The sequence below is a fragment of the Pan paniscus genome, chromosome 8 (assembly GCF_029289425.2).
Source record: "Pan paniscus chromosome 8, NHGRI_mPanPan1-v2.0_pri, whole genome shotgun sequence".
NCBI lineage: Eukaryota > Metazoa > Chordata > Mammalia > Primates > Hominidae > Pan > Pan paniscus.
The window spans coordinates 25,184,191-25,208,720 of NC_073257.2; the positions used below are offsets into that span (position 1 = coordinate 25,184,191).

The following is a 24,530-nucleotide window of genomic DNA, read 5'->3' on the forward strand; positions in this document are numbered from 1 at the left end:
TAGCAGGATATAATAAAACTATAAGCTCAGACCACCTTAGCATTTAACAATGATCTATCATAAAACTGCAATTTGGAGAGGTGGATGTGTATTACACACCCCTCGTTTAAAAAAAATCAACAAAGCAAAACATGCTGCTCCTTTTAATTGTGACTCATCTCAGTTATGAAGAAATTAATTCTTAAGAAAGAATACGGTGTCTTAGTTTGTTTTCTATAACTTATAACAAAATAGCTGAAACTGGGTAGTTTATAAAGAACCTTTTCTTTATTTCTTACAGTTGTGGAGGCTGGGAAGTCCAAGGTGGAGGGGCTGCGTCTAGTGAGAACCTTCTTGCTGTGGGGAACTCTTTCTGCAGAGTCCTGAGGCATTGTGGGGCATCACATGGCTGGGGGGCTGAGCATGCTCATGTGCTAGCTTACGTCTCCCTTCCTCTTAAAAAACCACCAGCCCACTCCTGTGATGACCCATTAATCCACAAATGGGTTAATCTATTCATAAGGGCAGAACCCTTGTGATTCAGTCACCTCTAAAAGGCCCCACCTCCCAATACTGCCACATTAGGGATTGCATTTCAGTGTGAGTTTTGGAGGAAACAAATATTCAAACCATAGCACAGAGTTGTCCTTATTATGCACACTGATAGAGATGATCAGAAAATAAGAAATTATGTTTAAAAACACACATACAATGAACCACAAACACCCTAATTCATTCCCAACATATGAGTGCTTGAAAGATGTTTTCTTCCATTGGAATGTGCCTGGTTATCTGAAGCCTGAGTGTGACCTGAGCCAACCATGTGACAACGTTAATTACTGATGTGCAAAAATTAAAGAACACTCAATTCTGCACCATCATCTCTGAATGTGGGCACTTTCCCAGAATGATGAGGAACATTATACAGTATGAGTTCAATCCCCCTAAGTCTGACAGTGAACTGATATTAGATGGTTGTTCAAAACAGACTTCCCTCTCTGTTTTTCATCTTACTATTTTCATCTCATCTTTTTCTTTTACAATTGGCTTCCCACTTTCTAAATAAATGTTGCCATACCCCAGTAGCTTTAGTGCAATGCCTAGGATCATTTTGGCCTGTGTTCCTGATGCTTCATTATCTCGTTTGAATGAAAGAGCAGCACTGGGTCCTCCAATTTCAGTAGGTGCTATTCAGGGCACCTGTTGGCTTGACATGGTCATGGGTTTGAGTTGTGAAATATGGACCCTTCCATGTGGGTATCAGCACAGAGAAAGCACAGGACATTAGTGGTAGGAAAGAAAAAAGAAACAATACCTTTCCCCTAGATTCCAGTGCATTATTTTGGTTCCCTTCCACTTACTTATCCTCATATAAATGCAAGTGTTCAGAGCTAGAAGCCTCGAAGATGCTTCCTGAATTCAAGCCCAGCGTCTTCAATCTGGGGCACAGAGTATGTGAAGGAAGCTGCGGGATACACCCCAGCAGTTCTGTGTCATTAACAGTATTTCATACAGGAATAGCTTCTAAATTCACGTTGTAAGCATCCACATGAATCTGAAACAAGCTTTCTGAGATTTCCCTTTCTAAGGTGATTTGGTGTATGTGAATTCTCACATCAGTGAAGCTAGGAAATCCAAGCTACAAGAGTTAATCTCTGTTTCAAGACGGGTAAACACCTTAATGTTTTCTGAGACTCCTGGTGCTTATTTTCATGTTTAAAATGCCCACAGAAATATATATTACCCTTTGACAAAAAGTTACCAAAAGATTCAAAGAAGGAAATGACAGTATTCCTTTAAATGTGTTAGTGTTTCAAAGTCTTGCTAAGAAATAGTAGAAGAAATATTACTAATACTACTTGCTAAGAAATATTAGTTGCTAATACTATTATACTTGCTAAGAAATGTTATTTTTTTCCATATTCTTATCCTGAGAGGAGTAATGGGTTGGCCATGTAGCCTTAAATCTTTATCCTTAGGACACCCTGGATCTTAACCTTTAAAAATCAGACTTATTATCAAATAAATGTATTCAGCCTAGATAAATTTAAAATGGGCATGGAAGCCATGAAGTTATCAACTCTGAAGTATCTAAAGTTGAATCCTTTCCCATGACCTAAGATTCTCAGTAATTTAGTAATAAATGACTTACCAGTGGTTCTCAAACTTGGCTGCACGTTTGAATCACTGGAGAAACTATGAAGAACTTGTTACGCCTAGGCCACGCCGCAGGCCAATCAAATCATAATCTCCAAAAATGTTCCAGTTATTAGTACATTTGGAACTCCTCAGATAATTCTAGCACGTATCTGAGCTTGAGACCCATTGGATTAGGCCGTTCCTGCATTGCTATACAGAAATACCTGAGCCTGGGTAATTTATAGGAAAAGAGGTTTAATTGGCTCACAGTTCTGCAGGCTGTACAGGAAGCATAGTGCTGGCATCTGCTCGGCTTTTAGGGAGACCTCAGGAAACTTACACTCATGATGGAAGGCAAAGGGGGAGCAGGCATGTCACATGGTGAAAGCAGGATCGAGAGAGAGTGGGACGGGGAGGTGCCACACAAGAAGCCACTGTCGCAAAGACAGCACCAAGCCATGAGGGATCCACCCCCATGACTTGAACACTGCCCTCTAGACCCCATGTTCAAGCATTGAGGATTGAAATTCAAGATGAGATTTGGGCAAGAAAAACTATCCAAACTGTATCACCCATTCACTGGTAACTTCTCATGGATGGTAACAGAAATAGGAAAGAAATACACAGTCAAATCTTAGAACCTTTTTTCATTCTGGTGTGTAGCTTTGGAATGTCTGGAGTCTGTAAGACTTTTGGAAGGTGAGAATTAATTGTTCATTCATTCATTCATTCTTCCATAAACATTCCTTGAGTGTTGATATGTGCTGGATTTTTTACACTGGATTTTTCACACTGAACTGGACCTAACTTATTTCTCCTTTGGTCGAAAGACCACCAGGCCTCAGCTGGACCTCTAGAGCCATTCTAGACAAGAGCAAATCACTTGGGCGTTTCTGTATTAGTCCAGGCATTGTGGATGCTGATGTGGGAGAAGGAAAAGTGGGTCTTTTCTGTGTAAACAACTTCATGTCTCAAGAAAATTCTGTTCTGTGTCCAGCTGACAAACTTGTCTGTGCAGATAAAGAACCTATTGATGCACAAGTTGTCACCAGGCTTCTGTGTAGCAAGGACTATTCCAGAGAACACTGAATATGGACTTAGAGTCAAAGTTGATGGTTCTCATAGATACCTTAATGCACTTTGCCTCATTATAAGTTTAGATTCATTGATTGTTAGAGTTGGAAAAGACCTTGGGGACTTTCTGGTCTGGCTGGTTGATTTCTAGACAAGGAAACTGAGACCCAGGAAGGGGATGTGACCAGAACGTGGTCATAGTGTCAGAGATAGAACCAGCTCGTTGATGCCCCTCCTGTGGGACCATTACAGGCTCTAGCACTGCATCCCTACACATATGAGTGCTAGCTATGCCCCCACAGTGGGTACCCTGCATTGTACTAAGGAGGCCTGGGGTGCTGTTAAGAAAATACCTTCAGGACCAGCCTGGGTAACATGGTGAAATCCCATCTCTACAAAAATATGCCAAAATTAGCTGGGTGTGGTGGCACATGCCTGTGGTCCTAGCTACTTGGGAGACTGAGGTGGGAGGATCACTTGAGCCTGGGAGGCAGAGGTTGCAGTGAACCGAAACCACACCACTGCGCTCCAGCCTGGGTGACGGAGTGAGAGACCCTGTTTCAAAAAAAAAGAAAAAAGAAAAAACCGCCATTTGTACACAAGGGTTTTTATTGTCATTTGTTTGTTTGTTTATAAGGATTCGAGGAAAAACTCATTTCACAATCAGTATCAACATGTAGTACTTAATCTTTAAAAAACAACAACAAAACTAGCTTACAGACTTAAGAGCTTAGTTGATTTAGGTATCATAGTCTTGGCTCCTTAGTTGCCCATTGAGTATAGCTCCATCTTCTGGCAGCAAAGAGAGGTGATTTGAAGCTTAGGATTTTGAATTCTGCTCATTTCTTGAAGTGGCCTATGATCTACAACACAAGATCTCTAACTATACAGTAATATGTTACATATGTGTGTGTATATATACTTTTTTAACATAAACACATATATATACACGTGGATAGATAAATAACAAGATGACATATTTTGATGTTCATTTAACAAATGAGAAATCAAATCAGAAAGTATTTAACGACTTGTTCAAAGTCTTGCAGTTAGATGTATGAGAGCTAAGACGCAAGCTAATCTCTTGATTGCTTGTGCAATTCCACTAATCAGTATGCATTTCTTTTTGTGTGCACCTTTATGGATATATTTTGGTAAACTTGGTGAACTTGGTTAATGATTTTCATCAAGAACTTTTTAAAAGCACCTTTCTGGCCAGGCACGGTGGCTCATGCCTGTAATCCCAGCACTTTGGGAGGCTGAGGCAGGCTGATCACGAGGTCAAGAGATCGAGACCATCCTGGTCAACATGGTGAAACCCCGTCTCTACTAAAAATACAAAAATTAGCTGAGTGTGGTGGCGCGTGCCTGTAGTTCCAGCTACTCGGGAGGCTGAGGCAGGAGAATCGCTTGAACCCGGGAGGCTGAGGTTGCATTGAGCTGAGATTGTGCCACTGCACTCCAGCCTAGTGACAAAGTGAGACTCTGTCTCATAAAAATAAATAAATAAATAAAAACACCTTTCTGTAAAAGTTGGGCAATACAACAGTTTAGCAACTTGACTGTCCTTGGGTTCAGTGAGAGAATGAAGCCCTAAATCTTAAGACATTTATTGTCTACACTAAATTAACTTTCTCCTTTGCAACTAGAATGGTGCTGTCTTGGAGGACTGAGAAAGTAGTCACTTGAATCATTTTCTGTGTTCTGTGGTTCAGATGAAGAGCCCCAGTTGAGGAAAAACTGGAAAGTGAGAATCTTCTACTCTAGTACTTTCTGAAGTGTCTACTCACTGGTTTGATATGTATCCCTCTAGATGTTTTACTCTGCCTGTAAGATCATTTAAATATACACACACACATTTACATACAAACAGATACCTGGATACAATGCAGTACAGACGGCAAGGTGATCCAAGAACTGGGGTGGGCCAGGTGCGGTGGCTCACACCTGTAATCCCAGCACCTTGGGAGGCTGAGGCGGGCGGATCAACTGAGGCCAGGAGTTCGAGACAGCCTGACCAATGTGGTGAAACCCTGTCTCTACTAAAAATACAAAAATTAGCTGGGCATGGTGGCACGTGCCTGTAATCCTAGCTACTCGGGAGGCTGAGAGGAGAATTGCTTGAGCCCAGGAGGTGGAGGTTGCAGTGAGCCGAGATCGTGCCACTGCACTCCAGCCTGGGTGACAGAACGAGACTCTGTCTCAAAAAAAACAAAGAACTGGGGTGACCCAGAGGAAAGGTGATTGGTGCTGCAAGCTGTGAGAAACAGCAAAGGGTTCTCAGTGGAGGTGATAGAGAACTGAGTCTTAAAGGATGAGTATTTTCGTAAGAAGACAGGAGAGTGATGAGCACACTCAGAGATGAAGGTGTGCATGGCTGGGGAGGGCGGGGTGTGCGAGACCTGCCAGGGTTCAGTAAAATGTTGGTGTGGGGCAGGGTGGAAGATGATGTGGGATGGGCAAGTAAAGACCAAGTGATAGGGGAGCGGGGCAGGGAAGTGCTTGGGAAAGGGAAAGTCATGGTCCATGCCTAGTGCTCCACCCCCAGGCCTATGTGCACGAAACTAGGTAAGGACAGGCATTTCTGTTTTTGTGCCCAAATGTTGCCTTCCCCAAGACCACCCTGGCCCACCGTGTCCCCATCCTGTGCCTATAAAAACCCTGAGACCCTAGTGGGCACACACACAAATGGCTGGACATCAAGAGGAATGCACCGGCAGACCCACAGGCAGCAGAAGACACCATCAGGCCATTGACCAGCAGAAGGACGTGGAGTTTGGCTGGGGCAGTTGGAGGAGAGCCCAGCCGCTGGGCAGCATGACTCCAGGGGAAACCACCTTCCCACTCCATTCCCCTTCTGGCCTCCCCTTCCACCTCACCGAGAGCTACCACTCCATAAGAAACTTTGCACTTATTCTCCAAGCCCACGTGTGATCCGATTTTTCCGGTACACCAAGGCAAGAAGCCCAGGATACAGAAAGCCCTCTGTCCTTGTGATAAGGCAGAGGGTCTAATAGAGCTGATTAACACAAGCCACTTACAGATGGCAAAACTAAAAGAGCACCCTGTAACACATGCCCACTGGGGCTTCGGGAGCTGTAAGCATTCACCCCAGATGCTGCTGTGGGTTCGGAGGCCCACAGCCTGCCCGTCTGCATGCTCCCCTAGGATTATCAACAGCTGGCACTGAGAACGTGAGCCAGTCCCCCTGTCGCACACCCTGCAAGTGGGATAAGGGAACTTTTCCCATTTCACAAGTAACAAGTGACTTGTAAGCCATGCCAGTTGTTTGAACTTTCTCCTGTACTACAGGGAGCCAGTGCTGGATTTCATGCTAAGAAGTTTTATCAGTTCTATATTTTGGAGAGATCACTCAGGAGACAGCACGGAAAATGCATAGGAAGAGAGTGAGACCAGAGGGAGTTGGGGAGAACAATTAAGTGATTATAAACTGTGAGTGATCATCTGTGAGATAGGAATAATAATGCCTACTTTATAAGGCTGTTGCAGAATGAAATAACACCCGCCAATGTGCCTGTTTATTAAAATGAAAGGTATTACTTTTAATATCATCTGGCCAATATTTCAGTGCTATCACTGTTCTTGTGACTGACAATATCCCAATTTTCTCAGCATTATTTCCCACACTGATTATAATGTGAGAAAACAAGAATTTGACCCTAGTAAGGAGGAAATGATTTTTTTTTCAGTTTCGAAAAAACATAAGCGTTTACTTAGATAAACGGGAGGGTTTGCCAAGACATCACAATATTCTTCAAGTACTTTTGAGGCAATTCCATGCCAGGGAACCACGCCTCTCTTTGTGTGTGAATAAAATTTCAGCTTTATGGGCTGGTTAGAGTGACAATGGTGGGTAGTGAAAGACCTGGTCCTCTATGGCCTTCGCTTGCAGAGAGAGGCCTTTCCCAGACTAGACTGTGAACCCGGAAGTGCCTGAAAAGCGGACCGGAAGCTGATTGCGGCTCGTTGACGTAACTTCCTCCTTGCACATTGCAGGGCAATCTGTGCCTTGCTATCCCCACCTCATCCTCTGTTATAATCAGTTTCACTCGTCTTTCCCTTCTGATTGTATTTTCTTACATCCCTTGTCTTCATCTGGCGTCCATAACCTAAGTAGGTCAATGCCCATTACTAGAGAATGGCAATAGCAAGGAAAGGCATTTTGTGGTCTTTTGCTTCCTCTGAATTACCTCATAATTGCTGCCAGGGATGCCCTGCAGATCAGTAAAATGATCGAATGGAAAAAGTGAGAAATGCTGAACTCTTTTTCTCCTCTCTTTTGTGCTTTGCTTTTTCTTAAATTTTCCTCATTTGCCATGGAGTTAAAAATTTGTGGATCTTTGAACTGGGGAACATGAGGCTGGAGGGGAAGATGTTACTCTCACTCCACAGAAGCACGTGTAGTCAGTAGCAGGCTAACCCTTTGGGTCCTGATGTTCCCTTACAAAGCTTGGGGGCTTTGTAACGGGGCCTATTTGTACATTTGGTATCAGTTATTTTTTATGCATGAATTAATTTTAAAATGTTTTCTTGGCTTTTTCTGGAGTTTTCTTGCTTGGCTGTCAGTTACTATATGGACAGAAGTCTGCTTCAATGCCCATGTGCTGTTTTCCCATTCAAGTTGACTCTCTCTGCCTGGACCCACTTCCCTCTACCATTTCTGTGCATTATTGGAGATTATGGAGGCTTTCATGTAGGTTGCCATATAAACCATTTTCTCTCTGTATATAGATGTGTCAGCTCATGCTTACTTTGGGCCTGGTAAATGATAAGTGATGAAAATTAAGTTGAGTTTCTTTTTATCACCTGTAGTTGTTTTCAGTGACATTATTATGGCTTTGAATTACGCACATTTCAGGACATTTTGCTGTTTGAGAGTCAACATCCCTTATGGATGAAGATCCTCTTGGCCATACTTTGGAAAGAGTGTTGACCTCTGGGATTTCACTGTGCTAGTTGACAGAATCTCCATTTTCCATTTGCCTATAACTGACGTCTCTGCCTCTTTTCTCTGTTCAGTTGATTCTCTTTTTTGATGACACTAGCAGATATGGGCTAAGGAGAACCTCTTTCTAATTACTCAGGACTTCTCCCTATTCCTTCTGCTTTTCAACATGTCTTTTTCTGATTCTGTCTGACCCACTGGAATTTCATCTGTTAGGATGTTTACAACCGAGTATCTTGAGCACATCCACTAGATTCAAGATAATTCAACAAATCTCTGCACCCACAGAAGTGGATATTATATTGTTAATGATGGCATGAATACTTTGACTTTAGATGTTATAATTTTATAGAAGTAACTGAATTTATATGAGCTCTTGGATAGTCTCATAACTTAGTTAAGTTATAGCGTAATTGCTTTAACATGGGCTAGGGAGTGAGAATAGACATAGATTGAATCTCAGCAATGACAATTATGAGTTCTGTGATCTTGGAATACTTACCTAGCCTCATGGGATCTTAGTCTCCTTCCTTATTTTCTCTTCTTTTAAAAATTGAGAAAATAATACCTACTTCATAGGCTTGTTGTTAATGGTAAATGAAATAATTAAAAATACTTAGTGCAGTCTTAACACATAGTTAACAATAAATGGTATAATAAAACAGCAATGTAAGCAAGGCCTAACAAAAGTTATAAAATTAGCTCATCACTAGGTTTAGATCTGTGACATCCCAGGGGACTGACGAAATTGCACTTATCCCAGAAGAGTCACAGCTGAAATGTTTGAGAAAACAATGTAAGAGAGGTTGTCAAAATTCCCAAACATATAAAGGGTAGAAGATGAGATCTATAGACTGGAAAGCTTGACTTCAATGCACAGCAAAATTCTGGAACAGAAAATTAAGCAGATGGTTTGTGATCATTTAGTAAAGACTGTAGTGGTTGCTAGGAGCTAACATGGGTTTACTAAGAACAAATCTTCCCGAACATCCCATTTCCCTTTTAAATAGTATTATGTGGTGTGTAGAGCTGAGGAATTCTACTTCTGCAAAGCATCTAATTGTCTCCTTATGGATGGGATGGTAAAACACAGGCTAGATGATAGTACTGCTAGGTTTGCAGCTAGAGAGCAATTGAAGCCAGCTGATTAACGTCATGGTTATCTTGATGCGGGTCTCTGGTGGAATACCATGGAGCTCTGACATGTAACCTTCCATTTAAAATTTTAATTAGGAATTTGAATGAAGACACATGGGATGGATATTTACCAAATACACAGATGGCCCAAAGTTGGGAGGGATAATAAGAGCAATAGATGAGTCAATCAACATTCAGAACACTGCTGATCATCTGAAACGCTGCATGGAATCCAGAATGATTGGATTTAATGAAGCTAAAGGTGAAGACATTAAGCTCTCACAATATCAACCCGAGTAAGAAAGGAGATTGTGGGCTGGGTTCAATGGCTCACGCCTGTAATCCCAGCACTTTGGGAGGCCGAGATGGGCGGATCACGAGGTCAGGGGATGGAGACCATCCTGACTAATGCGGTGAAACCCTGTCTCTACTAAAAATACAAAAAATCAGCCGGGCATGGTGGCGGGTGCCTGTGGTCCCAGCTACTAGGGAGGCTGAGGCAGGGGAATGGCATGAACCCGGGGGGCGGAGCTTGCAGTGAGCCGAGATTGCACCACTGCACTCCAGCCTCGGAGACAGAGCAACACTCTGCCTCAAAAAAAAAAAAAAAAAAAAAGAGATTGTGTTTGGTAGAACCTCAGATTAAAATGATCTGGTGATTTAATTGGCCCTAAACTGGATATTCAGTAATTAACTATGTGCCATGCTCTTTGTTTGGCACTGGGGTGACAGTAGTGAAACAGTCAAAAATCCCTCCCTACCTGGAGTTTATATTTTCTGTGTGCCAGTGGTTATGCATTGGCTCAAAACTACAACAATGAACTTGTTAGCTTTTATTGGTAGAAGTATAATATCCAGTTCATGTTGGTTACTAGTTCTCCTTTCCTTGTTTTTTTTGTTTGTTTGTTTTTGTTTTCGTTTTTGTTTTTGAGACAGAGTTTTGCTCTCGTTGCCCAGGCTGGAGTGCAATGGCACAATCTCAGCTCACTGCAACCTCCGCCTCGCAGGTTCAAATGATTGTCCTGCCTCAGCCTCTGAGTAGCTGGGATTACAGGCACATGCCGCCACGCCCAGCTGATTTTTGTATTTTTAGTAGGAATGGGGTTTCACCATGTTGGCCAGGCTGGTCTGGAACTCCTGACCTCAAGTGACCTGTCCACCTCGGCCTCCCAAAGTGCTGGGATTACAGGCATGAGCCACCGTGCCCGGCCTCTACTTTACTATTTAATACCGTATTCATGATACTGTATTTTACCCTGGGATCAGTATTTCCAGATCTGAATGCTAGAGTCTGGACAAATGAGTGATGATAGAGCAATGAGAAGAATATAAACCGTATTGTAGGAAGACTGGTCAGCATTGAGAAGACTAAGCAGAGGCATTATATCCCTCAAATCTGTGCAGGATATATGGGAAGAAGGTGGAAGCTAGTTCTCTGTTGGTCCTAGGAGTCATTACTAATGACCAGGAGGCTGATTTCTGGTAAGTGTGAGACAGGCTGTCTGAGAAGCGTTCTAGCTCCAGCCACTGCATGAGTACCAGGAGGGCTGAGACTGCCTTTCTTGTGTCTCGTTCTCCACCAAATTCAGAGTACCTAGGACTGTGCCTGATACATGGCAGGCACCCAACAGATATTTATTGAATGAATAATGAAAAGAGGAAATTGAGCATGAAATGAGCCTTTGCATGGAATAGGCCCTCATTTGGTGCTTGTGCCCTACTCCTAAATGCATGGATAGTCATATGGCATTTTTTGAAAATAACTCATGCACTAAAATAATGTTAAAACTTTACGTTCAGATTTTGCACATTGTAAGGAATGTGAGGTTGGAATAAAGTACCTGAGAACAGATGTGGGAGGCCAGAATAATTTTTTTTAACCATGTTTGAACAGCTCCAAGTTAATTAAACCACTTTTCTTAAGAGACATTAAGAGGCCATTTTAGGATTTATTTGAAATTTCTCAAGTATGCTTATTCAAACATTATTCATTCCAGCTCAACTCCCAGCATCTTCTTGAGACCTTCTCCATAATTCTGACCCATTCAGGGCTCTGCTTTCTCTGAACTTAAAGGCAATTCTACAGAATTTAGCATTTGATTCTTTTCTAATTTCTTCCTGAGTTTCTCTGCCTAGATGATAAGCTTTTTGATAGCAAGACTTTATTTTTTATTTTTCTTTTCTTCCAGACACATAGCAGAAACGCAGCAAATGACAATTGCTTGATTGGTTGATGGAGAGATATTAATAAAGTGTCTTTCCAGTCACTGTGAAACTGCTATTTGGGATTGTCCTTGCTGTGTGCAACACTTCTCTGGAATGCTGCAATGGATTAAAAGCAGTTTCTAGTCAGCACTCATGTAAGACATAGCAGGTTAATAGGCTTTAATTCTCTATCCCGTGTATCAAAGGAGGGGAATGTAGTCCTAATTTATTGGGGTCCGCAATGATAGCTAGGCAAGTGCTTTGTGTTATTGTTGAATCTGAATGAATGACTGGACTCTGGGGCTCAGACAGCCTTCTTGACTCAACCTCCAAGGCAAGCCAGGGCTGCAGGTGCCAATCTCTAAACCCAATTTAGAGATTGAATGATGTAAGCAGAGTGATTAGATTTAGCATGTGAAAATACAGCATGCCCAGTTACCTCTGAATTTCAGATAAACAACCATGCAATACTTGGGACGTACTTAAACTACAAAAGTATTCACCGTTTTGCTACAGTTCAGATGTAATTGTGTGCCATGCATTTTCTCTGGCCACTCTTCATATAATCCCATTCCTCCTATTTCTCCAGAAATCTAGGCTCTTCATTAACTCTCAAATGAGCTGGACTAAAAGAAAATGTTTATGAGCATGTGATTGATTCCAATTGCAAATTAAAACAATTTTTCCAAAAAGGGAAAATCTACGTGATGCCTACTCTTTGTGGGCATATTCTTTTAGGTAGATCCAATAATGATAATGCCGTGATTTGTAGGATCTTGGTAGTCTCAAGTTAAGCTCTCTTGGTTTCCTTGGTGGCATAGTTTATTTGGTTCATATGCTGTATGGCTGGTAGTATCTTGCTCAGACCATGTAGAAACTGTGGCTGACAAATAATTAGACTCTATTCTTTGGAATCAGGTGGAAGGTGAATTTAGTATAATCTATTGTTTTAGCTCCTGCAAAACAACTGCATTAACTACTACAAGCTGTAGAATTCAAAGGAAAGCTTTACCAGTCTTTGTTAATTATCTTGTTCTCTTTCATCTCAAAAAGAAGATAATATTCTTGTTTGTTTTCCACCTTATAAACTTCTTTCGCGGGGAAGACATCACACATTTAGGAAAATGGTTTCCGTTTTTCCTAACTAAATAAGGTTTCTTGCTGTTTAGCGGCAACAGCCTTTCAATATCATTCATTCATTCAGCAAGCATTTATTAAGCAGATCTGTGCTAGGCACCAGGAGCAAACAAAATGAATAATGTAGTTCTAGCTTTCAAGAGGTTCACAAGAATCTGCGTGTTCTCTGCTTGTCTTTAAATGGTTCAGCAGTCATTTCAATGAGAGGCTTATGGTAAGAGCTAATTATCACCTTGAGTAATGAAATAATTTTTTTTCTGTCACATGCTTTAAGAGCACATGCTTTAAGAGCAGAAACTGCTCTTAATGGATAGTGCCAACGGCTAGAATTCCGCTGTTTCCTTCTGCCCTGGTTCTTGAGTTAGAACTTGGTGTTCGGTTTTTTGTTCTTGCGATAGTTTACTGAGAATGATGATTTCCAATTTCATCCATGTCCCTACAAAGGACACGAACTCATCATTTTTTATGGCTGCATAGTATTGCATGGTGTATATGTGCCACATTTTCTTAATCCAGTCTATCATTGTTGGACATTTGGGTTGGTTCCAAGTCTTTGCTATTGTGAATAATGCCGCAATAAATATACGTGTGCATGTGTCTTTATAGCAGCATGATTTATAGTCCTTTGGGTATATACCCAGTATGAGATCACATGGACACAGGAAGGGGAACATCACACTCTGGGGACTGTTGTGGGGTGGGGGGAGGGGGGAGGGATAGCTTTGGGAGATATACCTAATGCTAGATGACGAGTTAGTGGGTGCAGTGCACCAGCATGGCACATGTGTACATATGTAACTAACCTGCACAATGTGCACATGTACCCTAAAACTTAAAGTATAATAAAAAAAAAAAAAAAAGAACTTGGTTATTCAGAGTGCGGTCTGCAGATTGGCAGTACCGATATCTCCTGGGAGCTGGTTGGAAATGCAGCCTTCGAGGCCCCAAGCAAACCTGCTGACGCAGGGCCTGCAGTGGAGCTAGACCCCCAGGCGATTCATCTGCACGTTGAAGCTTGAGCAGCGCTGGTCTAACACAGTATTTCTCAAGCTCTAGTTTACACGTGTAGATTAGCTGAGCATCTTATTACAATACTGATTCCTGGGCTCTGCCCTCAACTTGCGTACTCTGTGCTTGTCGTGGGGCCTGATAATTTGCATTCCTACTAAGCTCTTTGTAGATGCTGGTGCTGCCTGTTTGAGAACCACACTTTGAGTAGCACTGATCTAGTTTGCTTGGGAAGCTGAAGTGACATTTGGTAGTGGGGTGGGGTGGGGGGACATGAACCCCAGTGAGGGAGTCAGGTTGGTTTTTTTTTTCCTTACACTGGACCCATGGACATGCCAGAGAAACCGTTCCCTGGAACATATATATTCTCCAGTGTCTCACCAGGTCTCCCTGCTCCCTGACATATGCCTGTCATGGGGGATAGATTTGCATATAATTAAGTGGTCAGGCAAGTCCGTGATGGCCACTGGGAGACAACAGAAGAGGGAATAATTCTGCCCAGCGGCTCAGCCCTCTTGAGTTGGGCTCTACAGGATAATAGGTTTGGTCCATTTCTGGGATTCACATGAAGCAACAATAGTTAATCCACTCTTGCAAAACTGTAGGGTATTGAGCCTTAGGAACGAAGAGGAATGGAGATCGGGGAAGGACTGTTAGGAAATGGGTCTGGAAAAAGTTTGGGGACAACATTGTGAAGTCTGAAATCTTTTTGTTCAGGAGTTTGGATTCTGTTTTGTAACTTTTTGCTACAATGCTGTCTGTTTTGAAACATTTTCCTATCTAATTGTACTTACTATTTTGTGCGTCTATTTTTTTTTTCAGGATTAAGCATGAAAATATTGTTGCCCTGGAAGACATTTATGAAAGCCCAAATCACCTGTACTTGGTCATGCAGCTGTAAGTACCTTGTTTGATTGATGAGTTTTGAACCAACTTGCAAACTCCAATGTCTAAAGGGATCAGGTGGGAAAAGAAGTGATTGAAGTGGGCCAGGTAAGGCAGTAGGGAGCAGGGAGGCCTGTGGGATACTAGAGAGGCCTGTATCCAACTAAAGACGGTGGGCTGCACACAGGCGTCTACAGGCCTCCCTTGCACCAGCCTGCACTGCTGGGCTGGACTGATAACCTAGAGCTCAGCAGTGAATGTGACCTTCCTGTTGCAGGGTGTCTGTACTGCTTTCTAATATGCCAGGGCCAAATGTGGCTGCCTGAAGACACTTCAGTGGGCCCACTGTAAGGTACACTTTGCTCCTGTCTCTAGGAGAAACTCCCACCCTTGTCATCCTTTCCAGGGATGCCGGGGGAGGGAAGCAGATGGTAACTGTGTATACCCGTTTCTTCCCTTGTATTCTTCCTTTGACAGATAAGAGCACATGTGACTGAAAAGGGAATTCGTGCCAGACATAAGAGAAGTATAATTGGTGTCACACCATGACATTATCCCCCTCATTAGGTTATTTTTGCATTCCATTAACACTGGAGATTACCAAAAGAGGGAAGAAATCAGAAAGCCAGATATTCGAATAAAGACTTTACTTGAACATGCATTTTTAAAAATTTAGCTGAAATTAGCCTCCCTGCCTGCATAAATGCTTTACTCTAAGTGATAAGATTCCTAGGAATATCCCAGGGCTACATTTAGTAGAATTAACTGATAGAAACTGTCAGAATATTATGCTTTAACCATTACCTGAATAAATAAATGCTGGAACATCATAAGATTAAGTTTAATGACTGAGGAGATTTTTGTTGAACATTAGAATATAGACTTAATTTCATGATTTATTAATGATTTTGAGACTTTGGATTGTTGAGGGTATGGAGAATTGATGATTAGGCTCACAATTTCTTTTCCATAGATTTTTCTTTTCCTTATGAATGTTTAAACAACACATTAACTTGGGATCATGTTAGGATGCAAATAAGTGTTCATCGGTGCATTTAGTTAACCTTTCATGATCTTCAAAATATTTTTGTAGGTTATGATATTTTTGTATAAATATTTTAAAGCTGTCTATGCCAGAAGCATATGTATGATTTCTCTCTGTCAAATGGCAGTTCCAGGTGGTGACTAGCAGTTTTAGAGATTTGTATGTTATAGTCAGCCATGGTATAAGTCAAAGAAGTTTTTTTACTGCTTGGTTACCATGTTAACTCAAGTTACCTTTTCTAGTTCCTTGTTCTTCTGTTTGCATTACACTTTGCCATATTTCTGGTTTTTCCTAGAGAGCGCTAGTTCTCCCCAAATTTGGGAGCATGCCCTTAGAAGTTCATGTGACTTTGCTTTATGCAATTTCTGCTCTATAAAGATGCAAGCACATCACTTTCTCATCAAATATTATTGCCTAATTGGAAGATTATGAGATTTCAGTGGCAACCAAATGCCCCGCAAAATGTTAGCTGTGTATTTAAATGTGTGTTTTTTCATTGGTAATGCAAAAACTACTAATCCTCAATCTAAAGCTATATGGATCTACTTGTTTAAGTTTTGTGTTTATGGGACTATAACCAAATGTCAGTTAAAGCACCTCAAATGTGTCAACCTCAGCTCTGCCTCTTTCTAGCCAGGTGAACTAGGGCAAATAACTGGGCTCTGAGTATCAGTTTCCATAATGGGAAAATGGGGATAATAGTATTTTCATTAGAGGATTATAGTGATAGTGAAGGAGAAAAGTGTAGGAAGTAATCTCACAATATTAGGTCTTCAGTACACGTGGTTTCTCTATGGATAGCTGTATCATTTCATCACTATGTCTCTACAGATGGTCTTTAATTTTATGAGATAAAGTTCAAGTCGATTTAGAATTTGCCTTTCTAAGCAACTTGGGGTTGTATACTACCAACAAAAGTTATTGCAAATATGGGTCGACATAAAAACATAAAAATGTCTGGAACAAAACCAACCTCAGAACAAAGCCTGGAAGTCATATGAGGACACTGCTATCCCTGCCCTTCCCTGAGCTTTTTCTGTCAAGGAATTCCTCCTTCTTTTGTGTTAAGAAAAAAAAACAAAAAACAAAAAACAAAAACCTCATTGGCCCGGCACGGTGGCTCACGCCTGCAATCCCAGCACTTTGGGAGTTCAAGGCAGGCAGATCATTTAAAGTCAGGAGTTCGAGACCAGCCTGGCCAACATGGTGAAACCCCATCTCTACTAAAAATGTAAAAAATTAGCTGGGCATGGTGGTGGGCACCTGAAGTCACATCTACTCAGGAGGCTGAGGCAGGAAAATCTCTTGAGCCTGGGAGGTGGAGGTTGCAATGAGCTGAGATTGTGCCACTGTACTCCAGCCTGGGCGACAGGGCAAGACTCTGTCTCGAAACAAACAAAAAAAAACACAAAAAACCACGTCGTTAATATGGAGCACACTCATTAAGAATTTTTAGTAATTCAGAGAGGAATTAGGGTGGGATTAACCGTTGGGGGACATTGTATGAGATTTGTCAAGCAAATTAATCACAAAATCCAGTTTAGAGGCAATGAATGTTTGAATTACCTAAGGAAAAAAAATTTGCGCAGTAGTTCAGAAGGTTTATTTATACAAAAAATTAGATATGCTAATTTTAAAAATGTTAAATTGTATCCTTTTTTATTGGTTCTCATTATACCAATCAACTTTATTGGGGTATCATTTACATACGAGTCACTGTATCCATTTAAATGGACACTTCAGTGATGAACGTGAGAGAATCATACCCTTAAAGCCACCACCACTGTCAAGAGACAGAAAATTTCCATGCCACTCAAGACCCCTTTGACCCCTTCAAAGTCTTCTCTTCCTCATTCATGACCCTAGTCAACCAGTGACCTACTTTACTTACGAGAGATTATTTTATATTTTATAAAATATCATATAAATTGACTTATATAGTATGCACCTTTTGTGTCTGGCTTATTTCACTCATCATTATTTTGACATTCATCCATGTAGCATGTCTCAGTGGTTCATTCCTTTTTATCGCTGAGTAGTATTCCATTATTTTATGAATATTCCTCATGTTTTAAACTTTTGTATTTATAGACACTTGGGTGGTGTCCAGTTGGCGGACTCTATTGAGTGAAGTTGCTGTGAACGTTCACGTACAGGTCTTTGTGTGCATGCATGTTTGAGTAAAGACCTAGGAGTGGAATGAATGGGTCATATGGTAGATGTTGCGTTCAACTTTTTAATAAACCATCTGACAGTTTTCCAAAGTGGTTGTACCGTTTTGCTTTTTTTTTTTTTTTTTGGCCAGCGGTATGTGTCAGTTCCTGTTGCTCTACATTCTTGCTAGCCCTTGAGATTTTCACTTTTAGCCATTCTAATGGGGTGTAGTGATATCACAGGGTGGTTTTAATTTGCATGTCTCGATGATGAATCATGTTGATCATTTTTTTATGCCCCAATTGGCCACTTGTATATCTTCTTTTATGAAGTGTCTGTTCAGATCTTTCGCTCAATCTTTATTGGATTATCATCACATTCTTGGGTTGAAAGTGTTCTTTATATAGTCCATACTTTGTCAGATACATGTAATATGAGTATTTTCTTCCATTTTGTAGCTTGCGTTGCTGTTTTTTTAATGGCACCTTTTAAAAAAATTCATTGAAATATGATTTACATACTACACAATTCACCCATAAAGTGTACAATGAATTTTTTTTTTTTGAGACGGATTCTCACTCTTTTGCCCAGGCGGAGTGCAATGGCGTGATCTTGGCTCACTGCAACCTCTGCCTCCCGGGTTCAAGCGATTCTCCTAGCTCAGCCTCCAGAGTAGCTGGGATTGTGGGCACCTGCCACCATGCCCAGCTATTTTTTGTATTTTTTAGTAGAGATGGGGTTTCACCTTGTTGGTCAGGCTGGTCTTGAACTCCTGACCTCAGGTGATCCACCCACCTCAGCTTCCCAAAGTGCTGGGATTACAGGTGTGAGCCACTGTGCCCAGCCCGAAATGTTTTTTGTTATAGCCACAAGGTTATGCATCCATCACTACAACCTAATTTTAGGACATTTTTGTCCCTCTAAAAGAAACCCTATACTCATTAGCAATCACTGTCAATTCCTCCCTCCCTTAGTCTCTTGCAACTACTTATCTTTGGTCCCTATGGATTTGCCTGTTTTAGACTTTTCATATGAATGGAATTATACAACATGTGATCTTTCGTGACTGGATTCTCTCTCTCAGCTTATTGATTACAAGATTAATCCATATTGTATCATGTATCAGTACTTCATTCCTTTTTATTACCAAATAATATTTTATTATCTGGATATATCACATTTTGTTTCTCTATTTTTCAGTTGATGGACATTTAGGTTGTCTCACTTTTTGGCTAATATGAATAATGATGCAGGCATTTTCATGTACAGCTTCTTTTGTGGACTTGCTTTCATTTCCCTTGGGTATATACCTAGGAGTGAAATTGCCGGGTCGAATGATAGCTCTTTTTTTTTTTTTTAACATTTTGAGAACTCATCAAACTATTTTCCAAAATGACTGTACCATTTTACAATCCCATGAGCAACGTATGGGGATTCCAACTTCTCTACATCCTTATTAACACTTACTCTCTGTCTTTTTGACGATAGCCATCCTGTGGGTGTGAAGTGGCGTCTCAAGATTTCGGTTTGTATTTTCCTGATAACTAACGATTTTGAACATCTTTTCCCATGTTAGCCACTTACATATCTTCTTTGGAGATATATATATATATATACACGTATACACACACACATATATATATATTAAAATCCTTTATCCTTTGTAAAATTAATTTGTCTTTTATTGTTGTAAGACTGCTTTATATATTTTATATACAAATATCTTACCAGACATGATTTGCAAATGTATTCCCCTATTCTGTAGATTGTCTTTCTACTTTCTTGATAGTTTCATTTACAGCACAAAAGTTTTTTAACTTTGAGTTGGTCTGCTTTATTTTTTCTTTTGTTGCTTATGTTTTTGGTGTTATACTAAGAAGTTATCACCTAATTCTTTTTTTTTTTTTTTTTTTTTAAGATGGAGTCTCAGTCTGTCGCCCAGGCTGGAGTGCAGTGGCGTGATCTTGGCTCACTGCAAGCTGTGCCTCCCCGGTTCATGCCATTCTCCTGCCTCAGCCTCCTGAGTAGCTGGGACTACAGGCACCCGCCACCACGCCTGGCTAATTTTTTGTATTTTTAGTAGAGATGGGGTTTCACCATGTTGGCCAGGATGGTCTTGATCTCCTGACCTCGTGATCTGCCTGCGTCAGGCTCCCAAAATGCTGGGATTACAAGCGTGAGCCACCTCGCCGGGCCACTGTCACCTAATTCTTAATGGTACCTTTTGAATAAGGAAAGTTTTAGTGGGGATAATGTTCATTTTTTTTAATGGCTTGTGCTTTTTGTGTCCTGTGTTAAAAGTCTTTACCTATGCAAATAATGTTTTCCTCTGGACATTACATAATTTTAGCGCTTGCTTTCTTTTTTTGAGATGGTGTCTCACTCTGTCGCCGAGGCCTGAGTACAGTGGTGCAATCTCGGCTCACTGCAACCTCTGCCTCCCGGGTTCAAGTGAGTCTCCTGCCTCAGCTTCCCAAGTAGCTGGGATTACAGGCATGCACCACCATGCCTAGATAATTTTTTTGTATTTTTCGTAGAGACAGGGTTTCACCATGTTGGCCAGGCTGGTCCTGAACTCCTGACCTCAAGTGATCCACCCACCTCAGCCTCCCAAAGTGCTGGGATTACAGACGTGAGCCACTGTGCCAGGTCAGCTTTTCTACCTAGGTATATTTTATGATCAATTTCAGGTTAATTTATATATATGTAGTATGAAGTAATGACAATATTCTTTTTTGTCATAGGGCTATCCAGTTTTCAGCATCATTTGTTGTAAGTTCTCCAACTTTAGTTTTTTTATTTATTTATTTTTTCCTTAAAATTGCTTTGGCTATTCTAGAGTATTTGTATTTTCATGTAAGTTTTAGAATAGGCTCGCCTTTTTTTTTTTTTTTTTAGTCAGAGTTTCGCTTTATTGTCCAGGCTCTGATGCAGTGGCACGATATTGGCTCACTGCAACTTCCGCCTCCTGAGTTCAAGCAATTCTTGTGCCTCAGCCTCCTGAGTAGCTGGGATTACAGGTGCCCAGGTCATTTTCTATATTTGAGTACAGGTTTGGTTTCACCATCTTGCCCAGGCTGGTCTCAAATGCCTGAGCTCAGGCAATCCTCCTGTCTCGGCCTCCCAAAGTGCTAAGATTATAGGTGTGAGCCACCGTGCCCGGCTGCCTTTTTTAATGCTTGTGGGAATTTTGTTTGAGCTTACGTTGAATCTGTTTACCAATTTGAGGACAATTGACAGCTTAAAACATGTAGCCTTTTGATTAATAAACGTAAGTGTTTTCATTTTATTTAGGTTTTTTATTGCTCTCAGTGACATTTTATAGTTTTCAGGATGTAGGTCTTCATATACTTGTTCAATTTATTCTGAAGTATTTTTTATTCTATTTTCAATGGATCTTTATTTCATTTTTCCAGTTGCTTGCTGCTAGCACATAAAAATATAATTGATTTTTGTGCATTAGCCTCTGATCTTGCTAAACTCACTTACTAGTTCCAGTGTTGTTTTGTGGATTTCTTACCATTTTCTATCTCAATAATCATGTCGTCTGAAATTTACATTAATTCTAGTTAGTCCCTGAAGGAATCCTATTTGGTAAAACTTTGATAGTTTAGTTCTAAGTATTAGGTGTATTTTAATGGCATAATAATATGTCTTAAAATATTTTGTGTTAGACATTTTGAAAATTCAAATTAGCCTCTCTTATTCCCTTTTTGCCTCCATTAGTTATCCAAATGAGTATGAAAAGAAAAAAGCAATGACAGAAAGCCCTGGATATATCAGAATTAACACTACTGGGAAAGTCTGTGGTTTGGTTTGAGGATTTTGTAGCCTGTATTATTTTTGGTTGTTGTATTTTTTGTTTTTGTTTGGCAAGGCTCAGTGGTTTACGCTCCTGAGAATCCATCTGTTTTTCTTTTTTTATTAAATTTTTTTTTCAGTAGTTGGGGTCTCTCTCTGTCACCCAGGCTGGAGGGCACTGGCGTGATCATATATCACTGCAGCCTCCAACTCCTGGGCTCAAGCGATTCTTCCACCTTAGCATCCTGAGTAGCTGGGACTGCAGGCATGTGCCACCATGCCTGGCTAATTACTTTTACTTTTGTAGAGATGGGTCTTGCTGTGTTGTCCAGGCTGATCTCAAACCCCTGACCTCAAGCAATCCTCCCAGTCTCCCAAAGTGTTGGGATATGTGAGCCACTGCTCCTGGCCCCCATCTTTTCTGTCTGGGTCAGCGAGAAAGTGGAAGGAGTTTTTGTTTTTATTTTGTTTTTGTTTGACTAAAGAGCTAAGAAAGTCTTTAGCTTCTAAATATATGAGGAGGATCTAAAACACAACATTTTGGAGGACTGTATTTTACAATGTTTGTGCCTCGGAAAGTTTTAGTTTCCTAGGAAACAGCATCGTGGGCACTGAGATACAACAGGGGATGCTCAGCACCTTAATATTATTACCTGTCTAATTGCTATTTCAATTCTGAGTATTGCAGTAGATTTGTTCCTGTACTGCTGCAGCAAGAGTCTTAATTGTTTCCAGGAGTCTATATTTAAATTTTATTTGGGTTTTTGGAAAAATGCTTTTTTTTTTTCAGAATTCTGTTTTTGGAACATTCTGCTTTAGATAGTAGGAAGTCATTATGACATAGGGAGAAGTGATAGATGGAAAGTCAGTTCGTTTGGAATTTATTTCTCATCTGACTTGACTTGTAGAATATTAATCCAGGGTCAGGCGTGGTGGCTCACGCCTATAATCCCAGCACTTTGGGAGGCTGAGGCGGGTGGATCACGAGGTCAGGAGTTCAAGACTAGCCTGGCCAAGATGGTGAAACCCCGTCTCTACTAAAAATACAAAAATTAGCTCGGTGTGGTGGCAGGTGCCTGTAATCCCAGCTACTCAGGAGGCTGAGGCAGGGAATTGCTTAAACCTCGGAGGTGGAGGTTGCAGTAAGCTGAGATCACACCACTGCACTCCAGCCTGGGCGACAGAGCGAGACTCCATCTCAAAAAAAAAAAAAAAGAACATTAGTCCATATATTCGGAGATGAGAAAGGACACTGCCTCAACTCCTCCCCCTTTACAAGTGTAACAACTTAGGAAGTAAAATAAACTTCAGGCTGATACAATGCAAAGGATAAATCAGAAATATTTTTAAAAAGAAATAGATTATATTGCTGTGGAATAAGAACATATTTCCAGTAAGACTTCTATTTCCATATGTGGGTAACTCCTCAATTTGTATCTCCAGCCTGGAGCCCTGTCCAGAACTCTAAGCTTGTATATCCAACTGTCTTCTCAGCAGTTCCACTTGGCCAGGTAATAAGCATCACTCACATACCAGATCCAAAATAAACTCTTGAATTTTCCACAAAATCTGCTTCTCCTGCTGTCTATCTCATCTTAGCAAATGGCAACTCCATTCTTCCAGTTGCCCAGGCCAAAAATCTGGAGTCATCCTTGACTTATCCTTTTCTCTTATACCCAACAATCCCATCCCTTGGCAAATCCTGTGGCCACCAGCTTCAGAATTTACAACAAACACAACCACTTTTCCTCGTCTCTATACCTACCACTCTTTTCCAAACCACCATATAAAACATCTTTCTTCCCCCAATCCTACCCCACTGTGCTGTTCTTTTTTAGTGTGTTAGCCAGATCTTATCACGCCTTTGTTGAAAAACTCCCATTGGCTTCTCATCTTCCAGTCAAAGACAAAGTCATTATGGTGGCCTCCAGGGACCTATGTGTCCTGGCTTCTGGAAACCTCTCTGACTTCCTGTCCCACCTTTCTTTCGTTCAGCTGCAGCCTGTCTGGCTTCCTTGCAGTTCCTCAAACATACCAGGCCAGTACTGCCACAGGGCCCTTGTTTCTGATATTCTTTCTGCTGGAATCACTTATCTTTTTTTATGTTTTTTTGTTTGTTTGTTTGTTTGTTTGTTTTGAGAAGGAGTTTTGCTCTTGTTGCCCAGGCTGGAGTGCAATGGCGCGATCTCGGCTCACCGCAACCTCTGCCTCCCGGGTTCAAGCGATTCTCCTGTCTCAGCCTCCTGAGTAGCTGGGATTACAGGCACCTGCCACTACGCCCGGCTAATTTTTGGTGTTTTTAGTAGAGACAGGGTTTCACCGTGTTGGCCTGGCTGGTCTCTAATTCCTGACCTCAGGTGATCCTCTTGCCTCTGCCTCCCAAAGTGCTGGGATTACAGGCGTTAGCCACCACGCCCAGCCAGAATCACTTATCTTAATGCTATCATGGAATAACGGAAATATGAGAATTTCTGCCAAATGTCACCTGTTCACTGACATATACCCCAAGCTCTCCTGTATAAAATAGCAACTCCCGCCACCACCTCGTGACACACATACATTAATTCCTTATCCCCCTCCCCAACTTTCTTTCTCTCTATAGCACTTGTCACCATCAGAAAAGTTGTCTCTGCCTGTTGTCTGCTGGAACAGTGCTTTCACGTTATGCTAGGCGCTTAACAAATGCTTAACTGATATGATCACCTAGGAATGTAATAATGGTTAACATATTTCTTTACTCATTTAGTCCTTACAATAAACTCAGGAGTTACTGTGATCCCAGTTTTCAATGAGGAACCTGAGCAGAGAGGTTGGATCATTTACCCAAATCAGTGAGCAACCCAGTGTATGCCCTTGACCAGCCTAATATGATACACTGATAGCATTTTCTAGGAAAAAAGGAACCTCGTAGGTACCATTAATGTGAATAGTTCAGTTTACCTGGAAAATGTTATTCATTATGATTCAAGAAGTATTTAAAAAGCAGAGCTCACCAGAAAA

The 24,530-nt window shown here is 41.1% G+C and overlaps 1 protein-coding gene across 6 annotated transcripts in view; it reads left to right on the forward strand.

Moving 5' to 3' along the window:
* Positions 1–24,530, forward strand: part of CAMK1D (calcium/calmodulin dependent protein kinase ID) — a 481,509-nt gene that overhangs the window by 304,848 nt on the left and 152,131 nt on the right. For all 6 annotated transcript variants that reach the window (XM_034929971.4, XM_034929966.4, XM_034929970.3 and 3 more), the window contains one exon: positions 14,468–14,542. In XM_034929971.4, the coding sequence (XP_034785862.1) occupies positions 14,468–14,542 (75 nt within the window). The remainder of the gene's footprint in view (positions 1–14,467; positions 14,543–24,530) is intronic.